The 17,319-nt window shown below is 48.6% G+C and overlaps 1 protein-coding gene across 3 annotated transcripts in view; it reads right to left on the bottom strand.

The window, feature by feature from the left end:
* The window catches only part of tmlhe (trimethyllysine hydroxylase, epsilon), a 47,138-nt gene that overhangs the window by 13,740 nt on the left and 16,079 nt on the right, over positions 1-17,319 (bottom strand). For all 3 annotated transcript variants that reach the window (XM_072505287.1, XM_072505286.1, XM_072505288.1), the window contains exons 2-4: positions 7,706-7,892; positions 3,335-3,511; positions 2,846-3,122 (exon numbers count right to left, since the gene is read on the bottom strand). In XM_072505287.1, the coding sequence (XP_072361388.1) occupies positions 2,846-3,122; positions 3,335-3,511; positions 7,706-7,892 (641 nt within the window). The remainder of the gene's footprint in view (positions 1-2,845; positions 3,123-3,334; positions 3,512-7,705; positions 7,893-17,319) is intronic.

Below are 17,319 nucleotides of genomic sequence, written 5' to 3' on the forward strand. Positions count from 1 at the left end.
CGTAGACTTTTCTAAATGGGGAAATGCTTCGAAAATCAGAAGCGCAAAGGGACTGGAGAGCCCTTGTTCACGATTCTCTTAAGGTTAATGTGCAGGTTCAGTCGGCAGTTAAGAAGGCAAATGTAATGTTAGCATTCATGTCGAGAGGGCTAGAATACAAGACCCCAGGGATGTACTTTTGAGGCTGTGTAAGGCTCGAATCAGACCCCATTTGGAATATTGTGAGCAGTTTTGGGCCCTGTATCTAAGGAAGGATGTGCTGGCCTTGGAAAGGGTCCATAGGAGGGTCACAAGAATGATCCCTGGAATGAAGAACTTGTCGAATGAAGAATGTTTGAGGACTCTGTGTCTGTACTCATTGGAGTTTAGAAGGATGAGAGGGGATCTTATTGATAGTTACAAGATACTGCAAGGTCTGAATAGAGTGGACATGGAGAGGATGTTTCCATTTGTAGGAAAAACTAGAGCCGTAGGACACCATCTCAGACTAAAGGGACGATTCTTTAAAACAGAGAGGAGGAGGAATTTCTTCAGCCAGAGGGTGGTGAATCTGCGGAACTCTTTGCCGCAGAAGGCTGTGGAGGCCAATTCACTGAGTGTCTTTAAGACAGAGATAGATAGGTTCATGATTAATAAGGGGATCAGGGGTTATGGGGAGAAGGCAGGAGAATGGGGATGAGAAAATATCAGCCATGATTGAATGGCGGAGCAGACTCGATGGGCCGAGTGGCCCAAATTCTGCTCCCATGTCTTATGGTCTTCTAGGCTATGTGAACATTAAAATAGACACTTGGAAAGCACCTGTCACAAATTTCAATCCAGGATCTAATATTATTCCACTTACCTACAAACTTACCACAAAAGTACTGTGATACAGATTAATGTAAGTGCAGTATATTTCACATTATTTTAGGGGTAACAAGAGTGGCTGTGTTACAAATACGTATATTATAAAAAAATTAGTTTAGAAATCGTAATTTTTAAATGTAGGGTAAATTCAAAAAAGCATGTTCTGGATAGCTCATCAGTCAGGTCTACAGTTGATCTAAGTTGCAGATGATAGTGAGAGATATTCATACCTAGGACTATATTGACCTCTCTGAATGAGGCCACAAGACCATATGACATAGGAACAGGCCATTTGGCCCACCGAGTATGCTGTGCCATTCAATGAAATCGTGACTGATCTGAAATGATAATCCTCAATTCCACTTTCCTACCTTATTCCCATAACACCAGATTCCTTTACGGATTTAAAATCTGTCTGTCTCAGCCGTGAACATAGTTACCGACCCAGCCTCCACAGCTTTCTGCAGAAAAGAATTCCGCAGATTCACTATCCTCTCAGAGAAGAAATTCCTCCTCATCCGTCTGATTATGCCCTCTGGTCCTAGACTCCCCCACAAAGGGAAACAATCTCTCAGCATCCAACCTGTCAAGCCCCCCAAGAATCCTGTATGTCTCAATTAGGTTGTCTCTCATTCTTCTAAACTCCATTGAGTACAGGCCCAGCGCACTCAACCACTCCAGAGAAGAGAATCCCTCCATACCCAGAATCAACCTAGTAAACCTTCCCTGGACTGCCTCCAAAGTCAGTATATATTTCCTTAGATAGGGGGACCAAAACTGGTCATAGCATTCCAGGTGTGATCTAACTCATGCCTTGTAGAGCTTGAGCATGACTTCCATATTTTAAAAATCCATTCTCTTTGAAATGAAGGTCAATATTCCATTTTCTTTCCCTATTACCTGCTCAACTTGCATGTTAGCTTTTGGGGATTTATGCATGAGGACTTCCAAATCCCTCGGAACTGCAGCTTTCTGCAGTCTTTCTCCATTTAAATAATATTCAGCTCTTCTATTCTTCCTACCAAAGTGCATGACAGCAGACTGGAGGCAGGCTGTCTGTAGGTATCTCAGAATAAGGGTTGAAGTTTGGGTCTGGAACAGTTTACAGAAGACAGAGAGAATCCATCAAGAGCTGGGGACAAGGAGCAGAAGGCTATCAGGAACCAGGTTGTTTCTGATTTGGAATCCCAAACAAGGATGCAGTAAGGTCCATACTCAAGCTGGGGAGTCCATAACTGTGAGGTATCGAAGGAGGGTTGACCTAGCTGGATGTTAATGGAAGGATTCAAAGAAATCTCTTTTTTAAAATAAATTTAGTGTACCCAATTCATTTTTTCCAATTAAGGGGCAATTTAGCGTGGCCAATCCACCTATCCTGCACATCTTTGGGTTGTGAAGGTGAGGGGGAGAATGTGCAAACTCCACATGGACAGTGACCCAGTGCCAGGATTGAACCTGGGACCTCGGTGTAGTGAGGCAGCAGTGCTAACCACTGCGCCATCCCCAAAATCTCATATCATGCAGAATAGTGGGAACATTGAGAAAAATCAAACTTAACTTCTGAGAGATGTGGCACACCGAGTTTGCCAGAGAGAGTGAAAGCATTAAGGAACCCTCAATATCTAAAGGGGAACTATTGGGTGGAAATAAAAAACAGAACAGGGAATATTCTGTTGTGGTGTGTGTGTGTGTCTAAAATGGAAGTGTTTATTAAATATAGTGTTGATAGTAGTACATGCCTTAATTTTTGTACATTAAACCATGTATTCATGAAACATGTATTTTTATGGTGTAAAAACTGGGAATTTTGAGTTTAAGAAAGTCACGAGTCTCCACCAAAATCTTAACAGCTGTTATAATGCAACTTAAGATGCGAGACATTAAAATAGACTTAAACCAAGCAAAAAGGGATCATATAAAAATCCTGGTCAGATCAGAATTTGAAGCTTTAATACCAACTGACAAGGAATTCTCACCATCTAAAAGAAAATCGTACCTGATCAAACCAACACGCAAAGCTACAGTTTCTGTTGCTTCAACACTCGCAGGAGCTTCATCAATAAAAGCAATGCCATAAAGCAGGAAAGTTTCTAAAAATTTTTTTAGTTCCTCATCAGACTCCATCACAGAATTGTAAGTGACGTAAGGCATTTCAGCTTCTTTATAAACTGCAGCATTCCAAAGGATACGAGGTTGAACTATCTGCACCTGGCCTTCAAAAGAATATTTTGCCAACCATGACAAGGCATACTTGGTCATGTGATTATCTGGCCCTGTGAGCAAAACAGGAAAGAGACTGAAATGGTTACAAACAAAGGAAAAAGAATCATGCTTAGCATGCTCAAAGAACTGGTATTATTAACTAGCATTAAAAGTGACAAATTAAATTTTATTCTCACACAGTTTAAACGTCTCCCGATTCCTTAAGAATTGGCCTTGCTAAATAAAGAATTGTACTATGCGCATAAAGGAGTAAGTAACTTACAGGTTATGTAGATCGCATCATTATCTGAACGTATTTTTGCTGGCTTGATGGCTAAATCCACCTGAGCTGTATCCAAGCTTCGCTGATTGGTCTTTGGGTTGTAACATGATGCAGAGCGGCAATGATCCCGTAGCCAAACATAATCTAAACGCATCACCACGTCATTAAACTTCAATTCTGAAAAAGTAACAGGATTTTAGTTCTTTAATTTTAAGTACCTTAACAAGGCATGGATTTCATGGTATCTTCAATCAGGTACAAGTCTAATAAATGCAAGGTTATAAGGAAGAGAATGGAGCAAAAGACAAAAAAATGCAAAAGAGTACAAGTTTTGCTTTAAAATTTAGAGTACCCAATTCTTTTTTTCCAATTAAGGGGCAATTTAGTGTGGCCAATTCACCTTTTGGGTTGTGGGGGTGATACCCACGCATCACGTGGAGAATGTGCAAACTCCACACAGACAGTGACCTGGGGCCGGGATCAAACCCAGGATCGGTTTCGTGAGGCAGCTGTGGAGTACAAGTTTTTATTGGCGCTACCCACACAACTCAATGTGGGAAACTAAATTTTGTCAGCAAGCATGAACTGGTTAGAATTTAAATTAATTATCTCACTTCACAAATCAAAGCTTACTTTTTAGTCCATATATTCACTGCAAAACGTAGCATTAAAACACAACTGGAGCCAAGTCTAGGGACGACAAGGTGGCAGAGCTGTTAGCATGCTGCCTCACAGCGCCAGGGACTTGGGTTCCAGTCCACCTTGGTCATTGTCTGCATGGGGTTCCTCTGGGTGCTCCGGTTTCCTCCCACAGTCCAAAGTACCGGAGAAGGCATCAGTTAATGCTGAACGACAGCAAGCAAAGTTAAACCAGGCAACTTGAATCTTATCAAAGCATTGCTCTGAGGAATGAACCAGGGAATGGTATCACTTATCTTGTTTAGCTGAAACAGGTGTAGTGTGAGTACATGTTCTTTCTCGATGCAAAGAACAGGATCCTGTGCATTAATATCTGTACCTTCCAGTACACACAAATGTGCCACACTGTGAGCCCAAATGACAATTTAAAATAGTTTGTCAGTGTAATTTTTTGCACAGAGGACTATTTAGTGAACAAAAACAGGGGACGCTGGAAAAACAGCAGGGGCGGGATTCTCCACTCCCACGCCGAAGTGGCTGCGTCGTCGTGAACGCCGTCGAGGTTCACAACAGCATGAAACGGCCCCGATCCCGACCGATTCAGGCCCCGACAATGGGCTAGGATCGGGGCCGCGTCATCTACACGCGCCAGGCCTTGTCCTTCGCGTAAAGGCGCCGCCGCATAACTGGCGTCATCCCGCGCATGCGTGGTTGCCGTTCTCTCCTCTCCAAGATCAGACAGATCTTGCGGGGCCGCGGAAGGAAGGAGGTCCTCCTTCAGAGAGGACGGCCCGACGATCGGTGGGCACCGATCGCGGGCCATGCCACATTTGAGGTACCCCCTGGTGCAGGATCCCCCCCCCCCCCCCCCCCGCAGGCCGCCCCCCCCCAGCGTTCATGCACCGTTCACGACGGCAGCGACCAGGTGTGGACGGCGCCGGGGGGAACCCATCCAGGCCTGAGAATAGCGGGGGTGCCGGAGAATTGCCATTTTGGGAGTCTCCGGCGATTCTCCGGCCCGCGAAACTCGACCGGGCCGTTCCCGCCGCTTGGGAGAATCGCGGGAGGGCGTCGGACCGGCGTCGCGGGAAATATTGGCGGCCCAGGCAATTCTCCCAACCGGCGTGGGAGTGGAGAATCGTGCCCCAGGTCTGCCAGCATCTATTAGGAAAGAAACAGAAATTGTTTTCTGGTGTCAGATTCCAGCATCCACAATATTTTGCTTATAGTAAATGTCCAATCATATGGACACTGTTTTTGAGTTTTGCTAGCACAGTTGGTTGGGTACAATCTGTACTTTGGCCATTGTGAAGAGCAGAAGGGACATACTGTTTGATATGATCTAACAGTCTTTGGGGCATATGGCCTACATACCTAACATTGTAAAAATTATGCTGGCAACCAATTTAAGATCATCACTCGGGCTTGCAGTGTGGCGCACTTGTGTGTATTAGAAGCTACATATATTAATACACAGGCGCAATTCTTTGCAGAGAGAATTGCGCCTCTTTCAACTAAACAATATATTCAAGATGGCCAGTTTAAATTTTCAAACACTGCTTGGGTTTTTTCAATTTTGATATTATTATACACATATCACTCTTTACATTACAATTCCTTCTTAAATATTTACATTGTCATGTTTGTTTTATACATTGGAGTGTTGGTGGCCCAGACCGAGGGGGGTTTACACTGTTACCCGCCCCTCGGTGTACATTTGCTGGAAAGACCTTACACAGTGGTCTTTCCCCATTGCGCCTTGGCGGCAGCTGCCCCAAGCTTGAGTGCGTCCCTCAGCACGTAGTCCTGGACCTTGGAATGTGCCAGTCTGCAACACGCGGTCGAGGACAATTCTTTGCACTGGAAGATCAGCAAGTTTCGGGCAGACCAAAGAGCGTCTTTCACCGAGTTGATGACCTTCCAGCAGCAGTTGATATCTGTCTCGGTGTGTGTCCCTGGAAACAGTCCGTAGAGCACAGAGTCCTGTGTCACAGGTCTGTTCGGGATAAACCTTGACAAATACCACTGCATCTCTCTCCAGACCTTCTTTGCAAAGGCACATTCCACAAGGAGGTGTGTGACCGTCTCATTTCCTCCACAGCCACTCCGAGGGCAGCGTGCATTGGCGCAGAGCCTTCGGGTGTGCATGAAGAATCTGACAGGGAGGGCCCTTCTCACCACCAGCCAAGCTAGGTCTTGGTGCTTGTTTGAAAGTTCTAGTGATAAGGCGTTCTGCCAGATGACTCTGGTAGTCTGCTCAGGGAACCATCCAACGTCCTCCACGGTCTCCTTTTCCCCGAGGGCCTCGAGGACATTACGTGCTAACCACTGCTTCATTGCCTTGTGGTCAAAGGTGTTTTTCTTCAAAAACCTTTCGTAACACCGGGGACAGGTAGAACCTCAGTATGTAGTGACACTTGGTGTTTGCATACTGGGGGTCCACGCACAGCTTGATGCAGCTGCACACAAAGGTGGCCAACAACACTGCTTGGGTGTTAACTGTCAGCCGCTATTAACTGATGCATTTTCCATGGCAATGCCTCTGCCAAATCCACTTGCCAACCATTTAGCACTCATTTCTCATACAGTATAATGTTGTTTCCCCTAACATCAATATTCTTGCGATTGTCCTGAGTGCGTGACAAAGAGCTTTGAATATTCATATGCAGCAACAGATTCAGGAAGATCAGAAATCAAGATGGCTACTTCAGCAATTTAAAAAGTCAGTAATGTAAATTCCCACTTTGCAAATGCTGGTATTGATGGGAGTTTTGGTCATCTCATCTACATATCAGCGAAGCCTTATGGTTTCTTCTATTAAGAGATATAATATCCCACCCTACATACAATAATAATAATCTTTATTGTTACAAGTAGGATTACATTAACACTGCAATGAAGTTACTGTGAAAAGCCCCGAGTCGCCACATTCTGGCGCCTGTTCGGGAATACAAAGGGGGAATTCAGAATGTCCAAATTACCTAATAGCACATCTTTCAGGACTTGTGGGAGGAAACCCACGCAGACACGGGGAGAACATGCAGACTCCGCACAGACCATGACCCAGCCGGGAATCGAACCTGGAATCCTGGAGCTGTGAAGCCATAATGCTAACCACTGTGCTACCGTGTATGCAACATCAGTTGTAGCCAATAAATTTAAATGACAGGCAAAGTTATTGCTTTGCTGTGGTTAAAAAGCAGAGGAAAACTGTAAGTGTGCTTTCTTGGGTGATCACTGAGCAGACAAAAGATTAAAGCATCACTACCATTCCAAGTAAACCAGAGTAACTCCCATATATTTGGCATGAAGTCTTTAAATCTGACTTGAATGCTGGGTCAGATACCAGTCCTGACTGATGAGTAAAGCAACTGTGGAACAAGTTATAAACTGAAAATCTCACAGATGTAGAGCTGTAAATTAAGTTTAAACTAAATACGGCACCATGATCGAGCTTCTGACAACATAATGCAATCAGATGATTGAGGCATCCAGGACCTAGAATTTGCAATACATGTGTCAATATCTGTAATTCCCAACAACTCCAAGGTCTAAATTTTAGCCAAGGCTGAAAAGGTACATGAGCCCACCAGTCTGAGACCGACTTACCAATTGAGCCAGAGAATGAACATAAAAAAAAATCAAAAGAATGGTTGCAGATGTGGGACTATAGAAGGTGCAGATTAAGATAAACAATACAAATGTGTGTATCCAAATTCAATCTGAACTTACCCAAGTGTTTATCATGCATCAACCACGAACAGCTCAAGGAGTCAGGAACACCATGTTTATATCGTCTTCCAGTTACAGTAGGTAGAATCTTCCTTATTCGACATTGCCATGATCCCAGTCCTTGAATGTCAGCCCTCAGCAGATTCTGTACACTGGTGCTTAGACGCAGTAAGCGGTTGCAAGACATCTGAGAAAGCAAAACAGACCTTTCACTTCAGAGTATGAAATTTAGGCCCCAAAACCTATTCAAGGTACTTACATTCATTTATGTATTGCATTCTTAAGTTCCCTCCATCTTACCCTAAGTAATGAAAGTATATGCATGATCAGAGATCTGTCAAAAGGCCACTGACTGCTGGTGAAATCTCCATTAGAAGAACAGACTGCATTGGCAACTCCTCTAATATAGAAGTGTTCTTAGTTTCTCACTGGCTGCAATAATAAATTAATTTCACATTGAGACTACTTGACTAAAAACATACAAGACTATCACCTCTAGTCAGAAACATAGAAAGAAGCGTCAGAAACTGCAGATGGAGTTTGGGTTGTTATCCACGAGGAAGGCAGTTGGGCAGCTGAGGAGGGCGAGAGGGGCAGTCTATGAAAATGGTGAGAAGGATGCTGGCGCACCAATTGAGGAAACAGAGGGAGCGAGATCGGGAAAGTGAAGGCCAGAGGAGGGAAACACGGTTTTGGACCCGATGGGGGGTGAATGGGGTGTTTAGGGATTTCTGCAGTAGGCTATATCAGTCGGAACCCCCAGGGTGGAGGGATGAGGCAATTTTTGGATAGGTTGGAGTCCCCGAGGGTGGAAGGGATTGGGTAGTAATGGAGGGGCTGTAGGCGATGCAGTCGGGCAAGACCCCGGATGGATACCGAGTGGAGTTTTCCAAAAAGTTCTGGAGAGTTTCGGGGCCCTTGTTGGTGAGGGCGTTTAATGAGGCACGACAGCGGTGCTATCATCGACCTCTATCCCGTTGATTTTGAAGCAGGATAAGGATCCGGGGCAAAGTGGGTCATAAAGGCCGATCTCATTGTTAAATGCGGATGCCAAGATATTGGCCAAGATTTTGGCCTCGGGAATTGAGGACTATGTTCCAGGGGTGATAGGAGAGGACTAGACAGGGTTCGTGAAGGGGAGGCATCTGGTGGCTAATATCAGGAGGTTGCTAAACTGATAATGATGCCCCCCGAGGGACAAAAGGTGAAGGTGGTGGATGCGGATAAGGCCTTCGATCGGGTGGAGTGGCACTATTTGTCTGGGGCGGTTTGGATTTGGCAGGGTTTTGTGGATTGGGTCCGGCTGCTGTATCAGGCACTGGTGGCACGTTTGCGGACGCACCGGATGAACTTGGATTATTTTGGGCTGCAACGGGGAACGAGGCAGGGATGTCCACTCTCCCCACTACTCTTTGCCCTGGCTTTAAAGCCGTTGGTGATGGCATTGAGCGTGTCGAGGGACTGGCAGGGGATTGCACGGGGGTGGTTACGTGCAGGTGGCACGGTCGCACAGGGCAGCACGGTAGCACAGTTGCTTCACAGCTCCAGGGTCCCAGGTTTGATTACTGGCTTGGATCACTGGCTGTGCGGAGTCTGCACGTTCTCCCCGTGTCTGCATGGGTTTTCTCCAAGTGCTCCAGTTTCCTCCCACAGTCCAAAGATTTGCAGGTTAGGTGGATTGACCATGCTAAATTACCGAGTGTCTAAAAAAAAGGTTAGGTGCGGTTACTGGGTTACGGGGACAGGGTGGAGGTGTGGGCTTAGGTAGGGTGCTCTCGATGGGCCCAATGGCCTCTTTCTGCACTGTGAATTCTATGATTCTATGTACATTACGGACCCGTTGGGTGGTATTGGGGGGATTATGGGATCTTAGAGGAATTTGGACGGTTTACAGGGTACAAATTAAACATCGGCAAAAGTGGGTTCTTTCCAACCCAGGCGAGGGGGCAGGAAAAGAGATTGTAGAGATGCCGTTCAAGGTGGTGGGGGGAAAGCTTTCAATGCTTGGGCATTCAGGTGGTGCGGGGGTGGGGGTGGGGGTGGTAATTTAAATCTGGCACGGTTGGTGGAGCAGATGAGGGGGGACTTTAGAAGGTGGGATGCGCTCCCGCTATCATTGGCAGGGAGGCTTCAGACGGTGAAGATGACCGTCCTCCTGAGGTTCTTGTTTGTTTTTCAGAGTCAGCCAATCTGGGCTGGCCCTCCCGAACTTTATGAATTACTATTGGGCGGTGAACATAGCGGTGGTCAGAAAATGGGTGGTGGGGGAGGGGTCAATGTGGGAACGAATGGAGGCAGCTTCATATAAGGTTACGAGTTTATTAAGGGCACTGCTAACGGTGCCTTCGCCGTTCTCACCGACCAAATACTCCACAAGCCCGGTAGTGGTGGCAGCCCCAAGGGTGTGGGGACAGGAACAGTAGCACATGGGGATGGAGGGGCACCAATAAGTGGCAACCATTGGTTTGCTCCAGAGGGGCTGGACTCGGAGTTTTGGGGATTTGTTTATATGTGGGGGCTTTCCATGTTTGGAAGAGTTGGAGGAGGAATTGAGCTGCCCGATGTAAATGGGTTCCATTACTTGCTTGTGAGAGACTGTGTGTGGAGGCAGGTATCAACTTTCCCGCACCTACCGCCCAGGGGCTACAGGATAAGGAAGTGTCGAAAGCGGGAATGGGGGCGGGAAGGTATCGGAAATTTATAAAGAGCTCATGGATTGGGAGGGAGCTCCAATAGGGGAGGTGAAGCGGAAGTGGGAGGAGGATTGGGTGGGGAGTTGGAGGCTGGGCTATGGGAGGATGCCCCGAGGCAAGTCAATGCGTCCTCGTCATGTGCCAGGCTTAGCCTTATACAATTTAAGGTGGTCCACAGGGCACATATGACTGTGGGCTGGATGAGCAGGTTCTTTGAAGGGGTGGAGGATAGGTGTAGGCGGTGGGGCCTGCGAATCATGTCCATATGTTTTGGGCATGTCCGAAGCCTAGGGAGTTCTGGCATGGCATCAGGTCAGAGGTACTGAGGGTAAGGGTGGTTCCGAGTCCAGAGGTGGTGATTTTTGGTGTGCCAGAAGATCCAGGGAGCGAGTTGTTTCTGTAAGCCATGTTGGCCGAGTTTTGTTGTTTGTTTGGTGTGTGGTTGTTTATTCTGTTAAAATTTATAATATAAATGCCTCAATAAAATATTTTTCAACAAAAAACACTGCTAGGGTGGCAACCGCAGTGGAAAGCCTGGAGCAGGATTGCAGCACCATGAGTGTTGGTGTCCAAGGCATTGCTCAATCAGTTGCAGCCATGGCTGAGCACCTGGAAAGCATGTCCCAGTTGCTGGGGGACTTGTCCCTGATGTAGGTGGACTTTGCTGAGGTGCTATGAAGCATGTCACAGTCCCAGGTGGACATTGCCGAGTCCCTCCAGAGCATGTCCCAATCGCTGAGGACTATGTCCCAGACGCAGATGGACATTAGCGACGCCAGGCAGTAACACCTGTCTGCAAGGCATGTCTACCCAAGGAAATCCACTTGGGATTTAAAATAAATTTAGAATACCCAGTTCTTCTTCTTTTCTCAATTAAGGGGCAATTTAGCATGGCCAATTGACTTACTCTTTTAGGGTTGCGGGGGTGAGAATGTGCCCCACTTGGGATTTAGTAATGGTCAACAATACGTTTTATATGCTTGCACAGCAGCTTAGGAAAAGGGAGGCAGCTAGGGAGATAGGGAAAGTAAAGGACGGAGATGGGAACCTGGTTGGTGATTCAGTAGGGGTGAATAAGGCGTTTAGGGATTTCTACAGCAGCCTGTACAGGTCGGAATCCCCTACGGGGCCGGAGGGGATGAGGCACTTCTTGGAGGGGCTGAATTTCCCAAAGGAGGACAGGGAGCGGGTAGAAGGGCTGGGGGCCCCAATCAGGCTGGAGGAGATAGTGGAGGGCTTGAAGGCCATGCAGGCGGGTAAAGCCCCGGGTCTGGACGGGTACCCAGTGGAGTTTTATAAAACGTTCTATTGGGGCTGGTGTTGTTGAGGATGTTCAACGAGGCAAGGGAAAGAGGGGTGTTGCCCCCGACGATGTCACAGGCAACGATTTCGCTGATTCTTAAGCGGGACAAAAACCCGGAGCTGTGTGGGTCCTACAGGCCGATCTCCCTGTTGAATGTAGATGCCAAATTGCTAGCCAAAATTGTCCTCCAGGATCGAGGATTGTGTTCCGGACGTTATTGGGGAGGACCAGACGGGGTTTGTTAAGGGCAGGCAGTTGGTGGCCAATGTGAGAAGGCTGTTAAATGTGATCATGGTGCCCCCGGAAGGTAGGGCGGTGGAGGTAGTGATCGCAATGGATGCAGAAAAGGCTTTTGATCGAGTAGAATGGGACTGTAGGAGATACTGGGACGGTTCGGATTCGGGCGGGGCTTTATTGACTGGGTCAGGTAATTGTACCAGGCTCCTGTGGCAAGTGTACGGACGAATAGGACAACATCGGACTATTTTAGACTGCACCGGGGGACGAGACAGGGGGGGGGGGGAGCACAGGGTTTTGTTCTATGCCGATGACCTGCTTCTGTATGTTTCGGACCCAATAGAGGGGATGGAAGAAATCATGACTCTAGGGGAATTTGGCTGGTTTTCAGGGTATAAGCTTAATATGGGAAAGAGTGAGATGTTTGTGGTCCAGGCGAGGGGACAGGAGAGGCGACTGGGGGAGCTGCCGTTTAGGCTAGTAAAGGGAAGCTTTAGGTACCTAGGCATCCAAGTGGCACGGGAATGGGACCAGCTGCATAAATTGAATCTGGCCCGGCTGGTGGGCCAAATGAAGGACGATTTTTGGAGATGGGACACGCTTCCGTTGTCTCTGGCTGGGAGGGTGCAAACGGTGAAGGTGACGGTCCTCCCAAGATTCCTATTTTGTATTTCAGGGTCTCCCCATCTTTAGTCCGCGGACCTTTTTTAAGCGGGTCAATAGAGTGATCACGGGCTTCGTCTGGGTGGGCAAGACCCCGCGAGTAAGGAAGATAATGCTCGAGCGGAGTCGGGGAGAGGGCGGGCTGGCGCTGCCAAATTTGAGCAACTATTACTGGGCGGCTAATATAGCCATGATCAGGAAGTGGGTGGTGGGGGAGGGGTCGGCATGGATGCGTATGGAGGCGGCTTCATGTAAGGGCACCAGTTTGGGGGCATTGGTAACTGCGCCTCTGCCGTTCCCGCCGGCACGGCACTCCACCAGTCCAGTGGTGGTGGCGGCCCTGAGAGTTTGGGGCCAGTGGAGGCAGCATGTGGGAGCATCGGTCTGGGCCCCAATCTGTGATAATCACCGGTTTGCCCCGGGGGAGTATGGACGGGGGGTTCCGGTTATGGCAGAGAGCTGGGATTGAGAGGATGGGGGATATGTTGATAGAGGGGAGCTTTCGAGCATGAGGGCGTTGGAGGAAACGTTTGGTTTGTCGAGGGGAAACAAATTCAGGTATATGCAGGTGCGGGACTTCCTTCGTAAACAGGTGTCAACCTTCCCGCTCCTACCACTAAGGGGGATTCAGGACAGGGTAGTTTCCAGAGGGTGGGTAGGAGAAGGGAGCGTCTCGGACATTTATAAAGGAGCTTATGGGATCGGAGGAGACGCAGTCCAAGGAGCTGGGAGGAGGAGCAGGGAGGTGAGATAGAGGATGGTCTATGGGCAGACACATTGAGTAGAGTCAACATGTCTGCAACATGTGCCAGGCTCAGCCTGATACAATTTAAGGTTGTTCACCGGGCTCACATGACAGTGACCCGGATGAGCAGACTCTTTGGGGTGGAGGACAGGTGCGCAAAATGTGCGGGAGGACCGGCGAACCATGTCCACATGTTTTGGACATGTCCAAAGCTTAGGGGATTTTGGCAGGAGTTTGCAGACGTCATGCCCACAGTGTTAAAAACAAGGGTGGCACTGAGTCCAGAGGTGGCGATTTTCAGGGTGTCAGAAGACCCGGGAATCCAGGAGGAGAAAGAGGCAGACGTTCTGGCCTTTGCTTCCCTGGTAGCCCGGAGACGGATACTATTAGCTTGGAGGGACTCAAAGCCCCCAAAGTCGGAGACCTGGCTATCGGACATGGCTAGCTTTCTCTGTTTGGAGAAAATCAAGTTTGCCTTGAGTGTCACGGTTAGGGTTCACCCGGAGGTGAAAACCGTTCGTCGACTTCTTTGCGGGAAATTAATCGTCAGCAGACCGGGGGGGGGGGGTTTAGATTAGAGTAGAGGGTCAATAAGGGTGGGACCTGTACAAGAGGTCAATGGCTTTTGCATTATGTTTATGGTTTCATGTATAATATTTATTTTGTTGTTGTTACTATACCAAAAAATACCTCAATAAAATAATGTTTATTAAAAAAGGTTCCCCATGGTAGGCTTATGCAGAAAGTAAGGAGGCATGGGATAGTGGGAAATTTGGCCAGTTGGATAACAAACTGGCTAACCGATAGAAGTCAGAGAGTGTTGGGGAAATGTGCGCACCGGTGAGGGGGGAAAGACGGGACATAGTTGGAGAATGGGGAAGGGGAGGGGGAGGGGAAAGGGAGCTGCGCCATAAGAGGCGGGTCAGGTAAAGGGATGTTCCCGCGCCAGAAAGAATAAGGCGGGAAGACAGGCGCAAGGCGGATGGGAGTTCCCCACACGGGGGGGGTCGAGGAGTGAGCAGGAGTAGCCGGGGTCAGTTGAAGTCAGCTGACTTACGGAAGTAATATGGGGGAGCAATCATGCTAGAAAGAGATCTAGCGGGGGGGGGGGGGGGACAACTGGGTTGCTGCTGCGGAAATCCAAAAGGAAATGGCTAAAGAGTGGGTGGGCGGGGATGGTGTGCGACGTTGGGGGAGCGAGCGGGAGCGCGGAGGCGGGATATGGGACTGGCCTAGAGAAGGTAATGGCTAGTCGACACGGGAGGGGGGCAGGTAGCCCCCTAGTGAGGCTGATCACGTGGAACGTGAGAGGCCTGAACGGACCGATAAAAAGGGCCAGAGTGCTCGCGCATTTGAAAGGACTAAGGGCAGACGTGGTTATGCTCCAAGAGACGCACCTAAAGGTGGCGGACCAAGTTAGGCTAAGGAAAGGATGGGTGGGACAGGTGTTCCACTCAGGACTGGACGCAAAGAATAGAGGGGTGGCCATTTTGGTGGGGAAACGGGTAGCATTTGAAGCAAAGAACATCGTAGCAGATAGCGGAGGTAGATATGTAATGGTGAGTGGCAGGCTGGAGGGAATGGAGGTCGTGTTGGTTAATGTGTATGCCCCAAACTGGGACGATGCGGGATTTATGAGACGGATGCTGGGGCGTATACCGGACCTGGAGGTAGGAAACTTGATTTTAGGAGGGGACTTTAATACGGTGCTGGACCCGGGGCTAGATAGATCCAGCTCAAGGACCGGAAGAAGGCCGGCAGCGGCCAAGGTACTTAAGGGGTTTATGGACTAAATGGGGGGAGTGGATCCATGGCGATTTCTTAGACCTAGGGCTAGGGAGTTTTCCTTCTTCTCCCATGTCCATAAAGTGTACTCCCGGATAGATTTTTTTTGTTTTGGGAAGGTCGTTGATCTCTAGGGTGGAAGAAGCTGAGTACTCAGCCATAGCGGTTTCGGATCATGCCCCACATTGGGTGGACCTGGAATTAGGAGAGGAAAGGGAGCAGAGAACACTCTGGCGATTAGATGTGGGACTGATGCCGGATGAGGGAGTGTGTGCAAGAGTGCGGGGGTGTATTGAGAGATACCTGGAGGTCAATGACGACGGCGAGGTCCCTGTGGGAGTGGTATGGGAAGCACTAAAAGCAGTGGTCAGAGGAGAGCTGATCTCCATTGGGGCCCACAAAAGGAAAACAGAGGCCAAGGAAAGGGAAAGATTACTGGGGGAGATTTTAAGGGTGGATAGGGAATTTGCAGAGACCCCGGAGGAGGAATTGTACAGGGAGAGGAGATGACTCCAGACGGAATTTGACCTTCTGACCACCAGAAAGGTGGAGGTACTGTGGAGGAAGGCACAGGGGAGGAGGTATGAATATGGGGAAAAGGCTAGTCGCCTGTTGGCTCATCAATTGCGAAAGAGGGCAGCAGCGAGGGAGATAGGAGGAATTAGAGACGAAAGGGGAGACACGGTGCGAAGGGCAGGAAAGATAAATGAGGTGTTCAAGACCTTCTATGAGGAACTGTATAGGTCTCAACCCCCAGAGGGAGAGGAGGGGATGCGGCAGTTCCTGGACCAATTGAGGTTCCCGAAAGTGGAGGAGCAGGGGGTGGTAGGCCTGGGGGCACCGATTGGGGTGGACGAGGTTATTAAGGGACTGGGAAGCATGCAAGCAGGGAAGGCCCCAGGACCAGACGGGTTCCCGGTGGAGTATTACAGAAAATATGTGGACTTGTTAGCCCCGTTGATGGTGAGGACGTTCAATGAGGCCAGGAAAGGGGGGACTCTACCCCCGACGATGTCGGAGGCGACGATATCGTTAATTTTGAAGAGGGATAAAGATCCGTTGCAGTGCGGGTCCTATAGACCCATTTCATTGTTGAACGTGGACGCCAAATTGTTGGCAAAGGTACTGGCATCGAGGATAGAGGACTGTGTCCCGGGGGTGGTGCACGAAGACCAGACAGGGTTCGTAAAAGGGAGACAACTGAATGTTAACGTGCGACGACTATTAGGGGTGATAATGATGCCCCCAGTGGAGGGGGAGGCAGAGATAGTGGCGGCAATGGACGCAGAGAAGGCATTTGATAGGGTGGAGTGGGAGTATTTATGGGAAGTGTTAAGGAGGTTTGGGTTTGGGAACGGGTTTATTAGCTGGGTTAGACTTCTTTATGGGGCTCCAACGGCAAGCGTAGTTACAGGTCGACATAGATCGGAGTATTTCCGACTATATAGGGGAACAAGACAGGGATGCCCGCTGTCTCCATTGTTGTTCGCGTTGGCAATTGAACCTCTGGCCATGGCGTTGAGAGACTCCAGGAAATGGAGAGGGGTGATTAGAGGGGGAGAAGAACACCGAGTCTCGTTATACGCGGATGACCTATTGTTATACGTGTCGGACCCAGCGGGGGGGATGATAGAGGTTATGCGAATTTTGAGGGGGTTCGGGGATTTCTCGGGGTATAGGCTAAACATGGGGAAGAGTGAATTATTTGTGATACATCCAGGGGACCAGAGTAGAGAGATAGAAGGCTTGCCTCTAAGGAAAGTGGAAAGAAACTTCCGATACCTGGGGATTCAGATCGCTAGGAGCTGGGGAACCTTGCACAGACTTATCTGACACGGTTGGTAGAACAAATGGAGGAGGACTTCAAGAGGTGGGACATGCAGCCTCTATCACTGGTGGGCAGGGTGCAAGCAATTAAGATGATGGTCCTCCCGAGGTTCTTATTTGTATTTCAATGTCTCCCTATACTAATCACCAAGACCTTTTTTAATAAAATAGACAGGAGCATCACGAGCTTCATGTGGGCAGGGAAAGTTCCGAGAGTAAGGAGGGGGTTCCTTCAGCGTAGTAGGGACAGAGGAGGATTGGCACTACCGAACTTGGGCGATTACTATTGGGCCGCCAATGTGGCAATGATACGTAAATGGATGATGGAGGGTGAGGGAGCAGCGTGGAAAAGACTGGAGAG

This window comes from Scyliorhinus torazame, chromosome 5 (genome assembly GCF_047496885.1).
Source record: "Scyliorhinus torazame isolate Kashiwa2021f chromosome 5, sScyTor2.1, whole genome shotgun sequence".
Classification (NCBI taxonomy): Eukaryota; Metazoa; Chordata; class Chondrichthyes; order Carcharhiniformes; family Scyliorhinidae; genus Scyliorhinus; species Scyliorhinus torazame.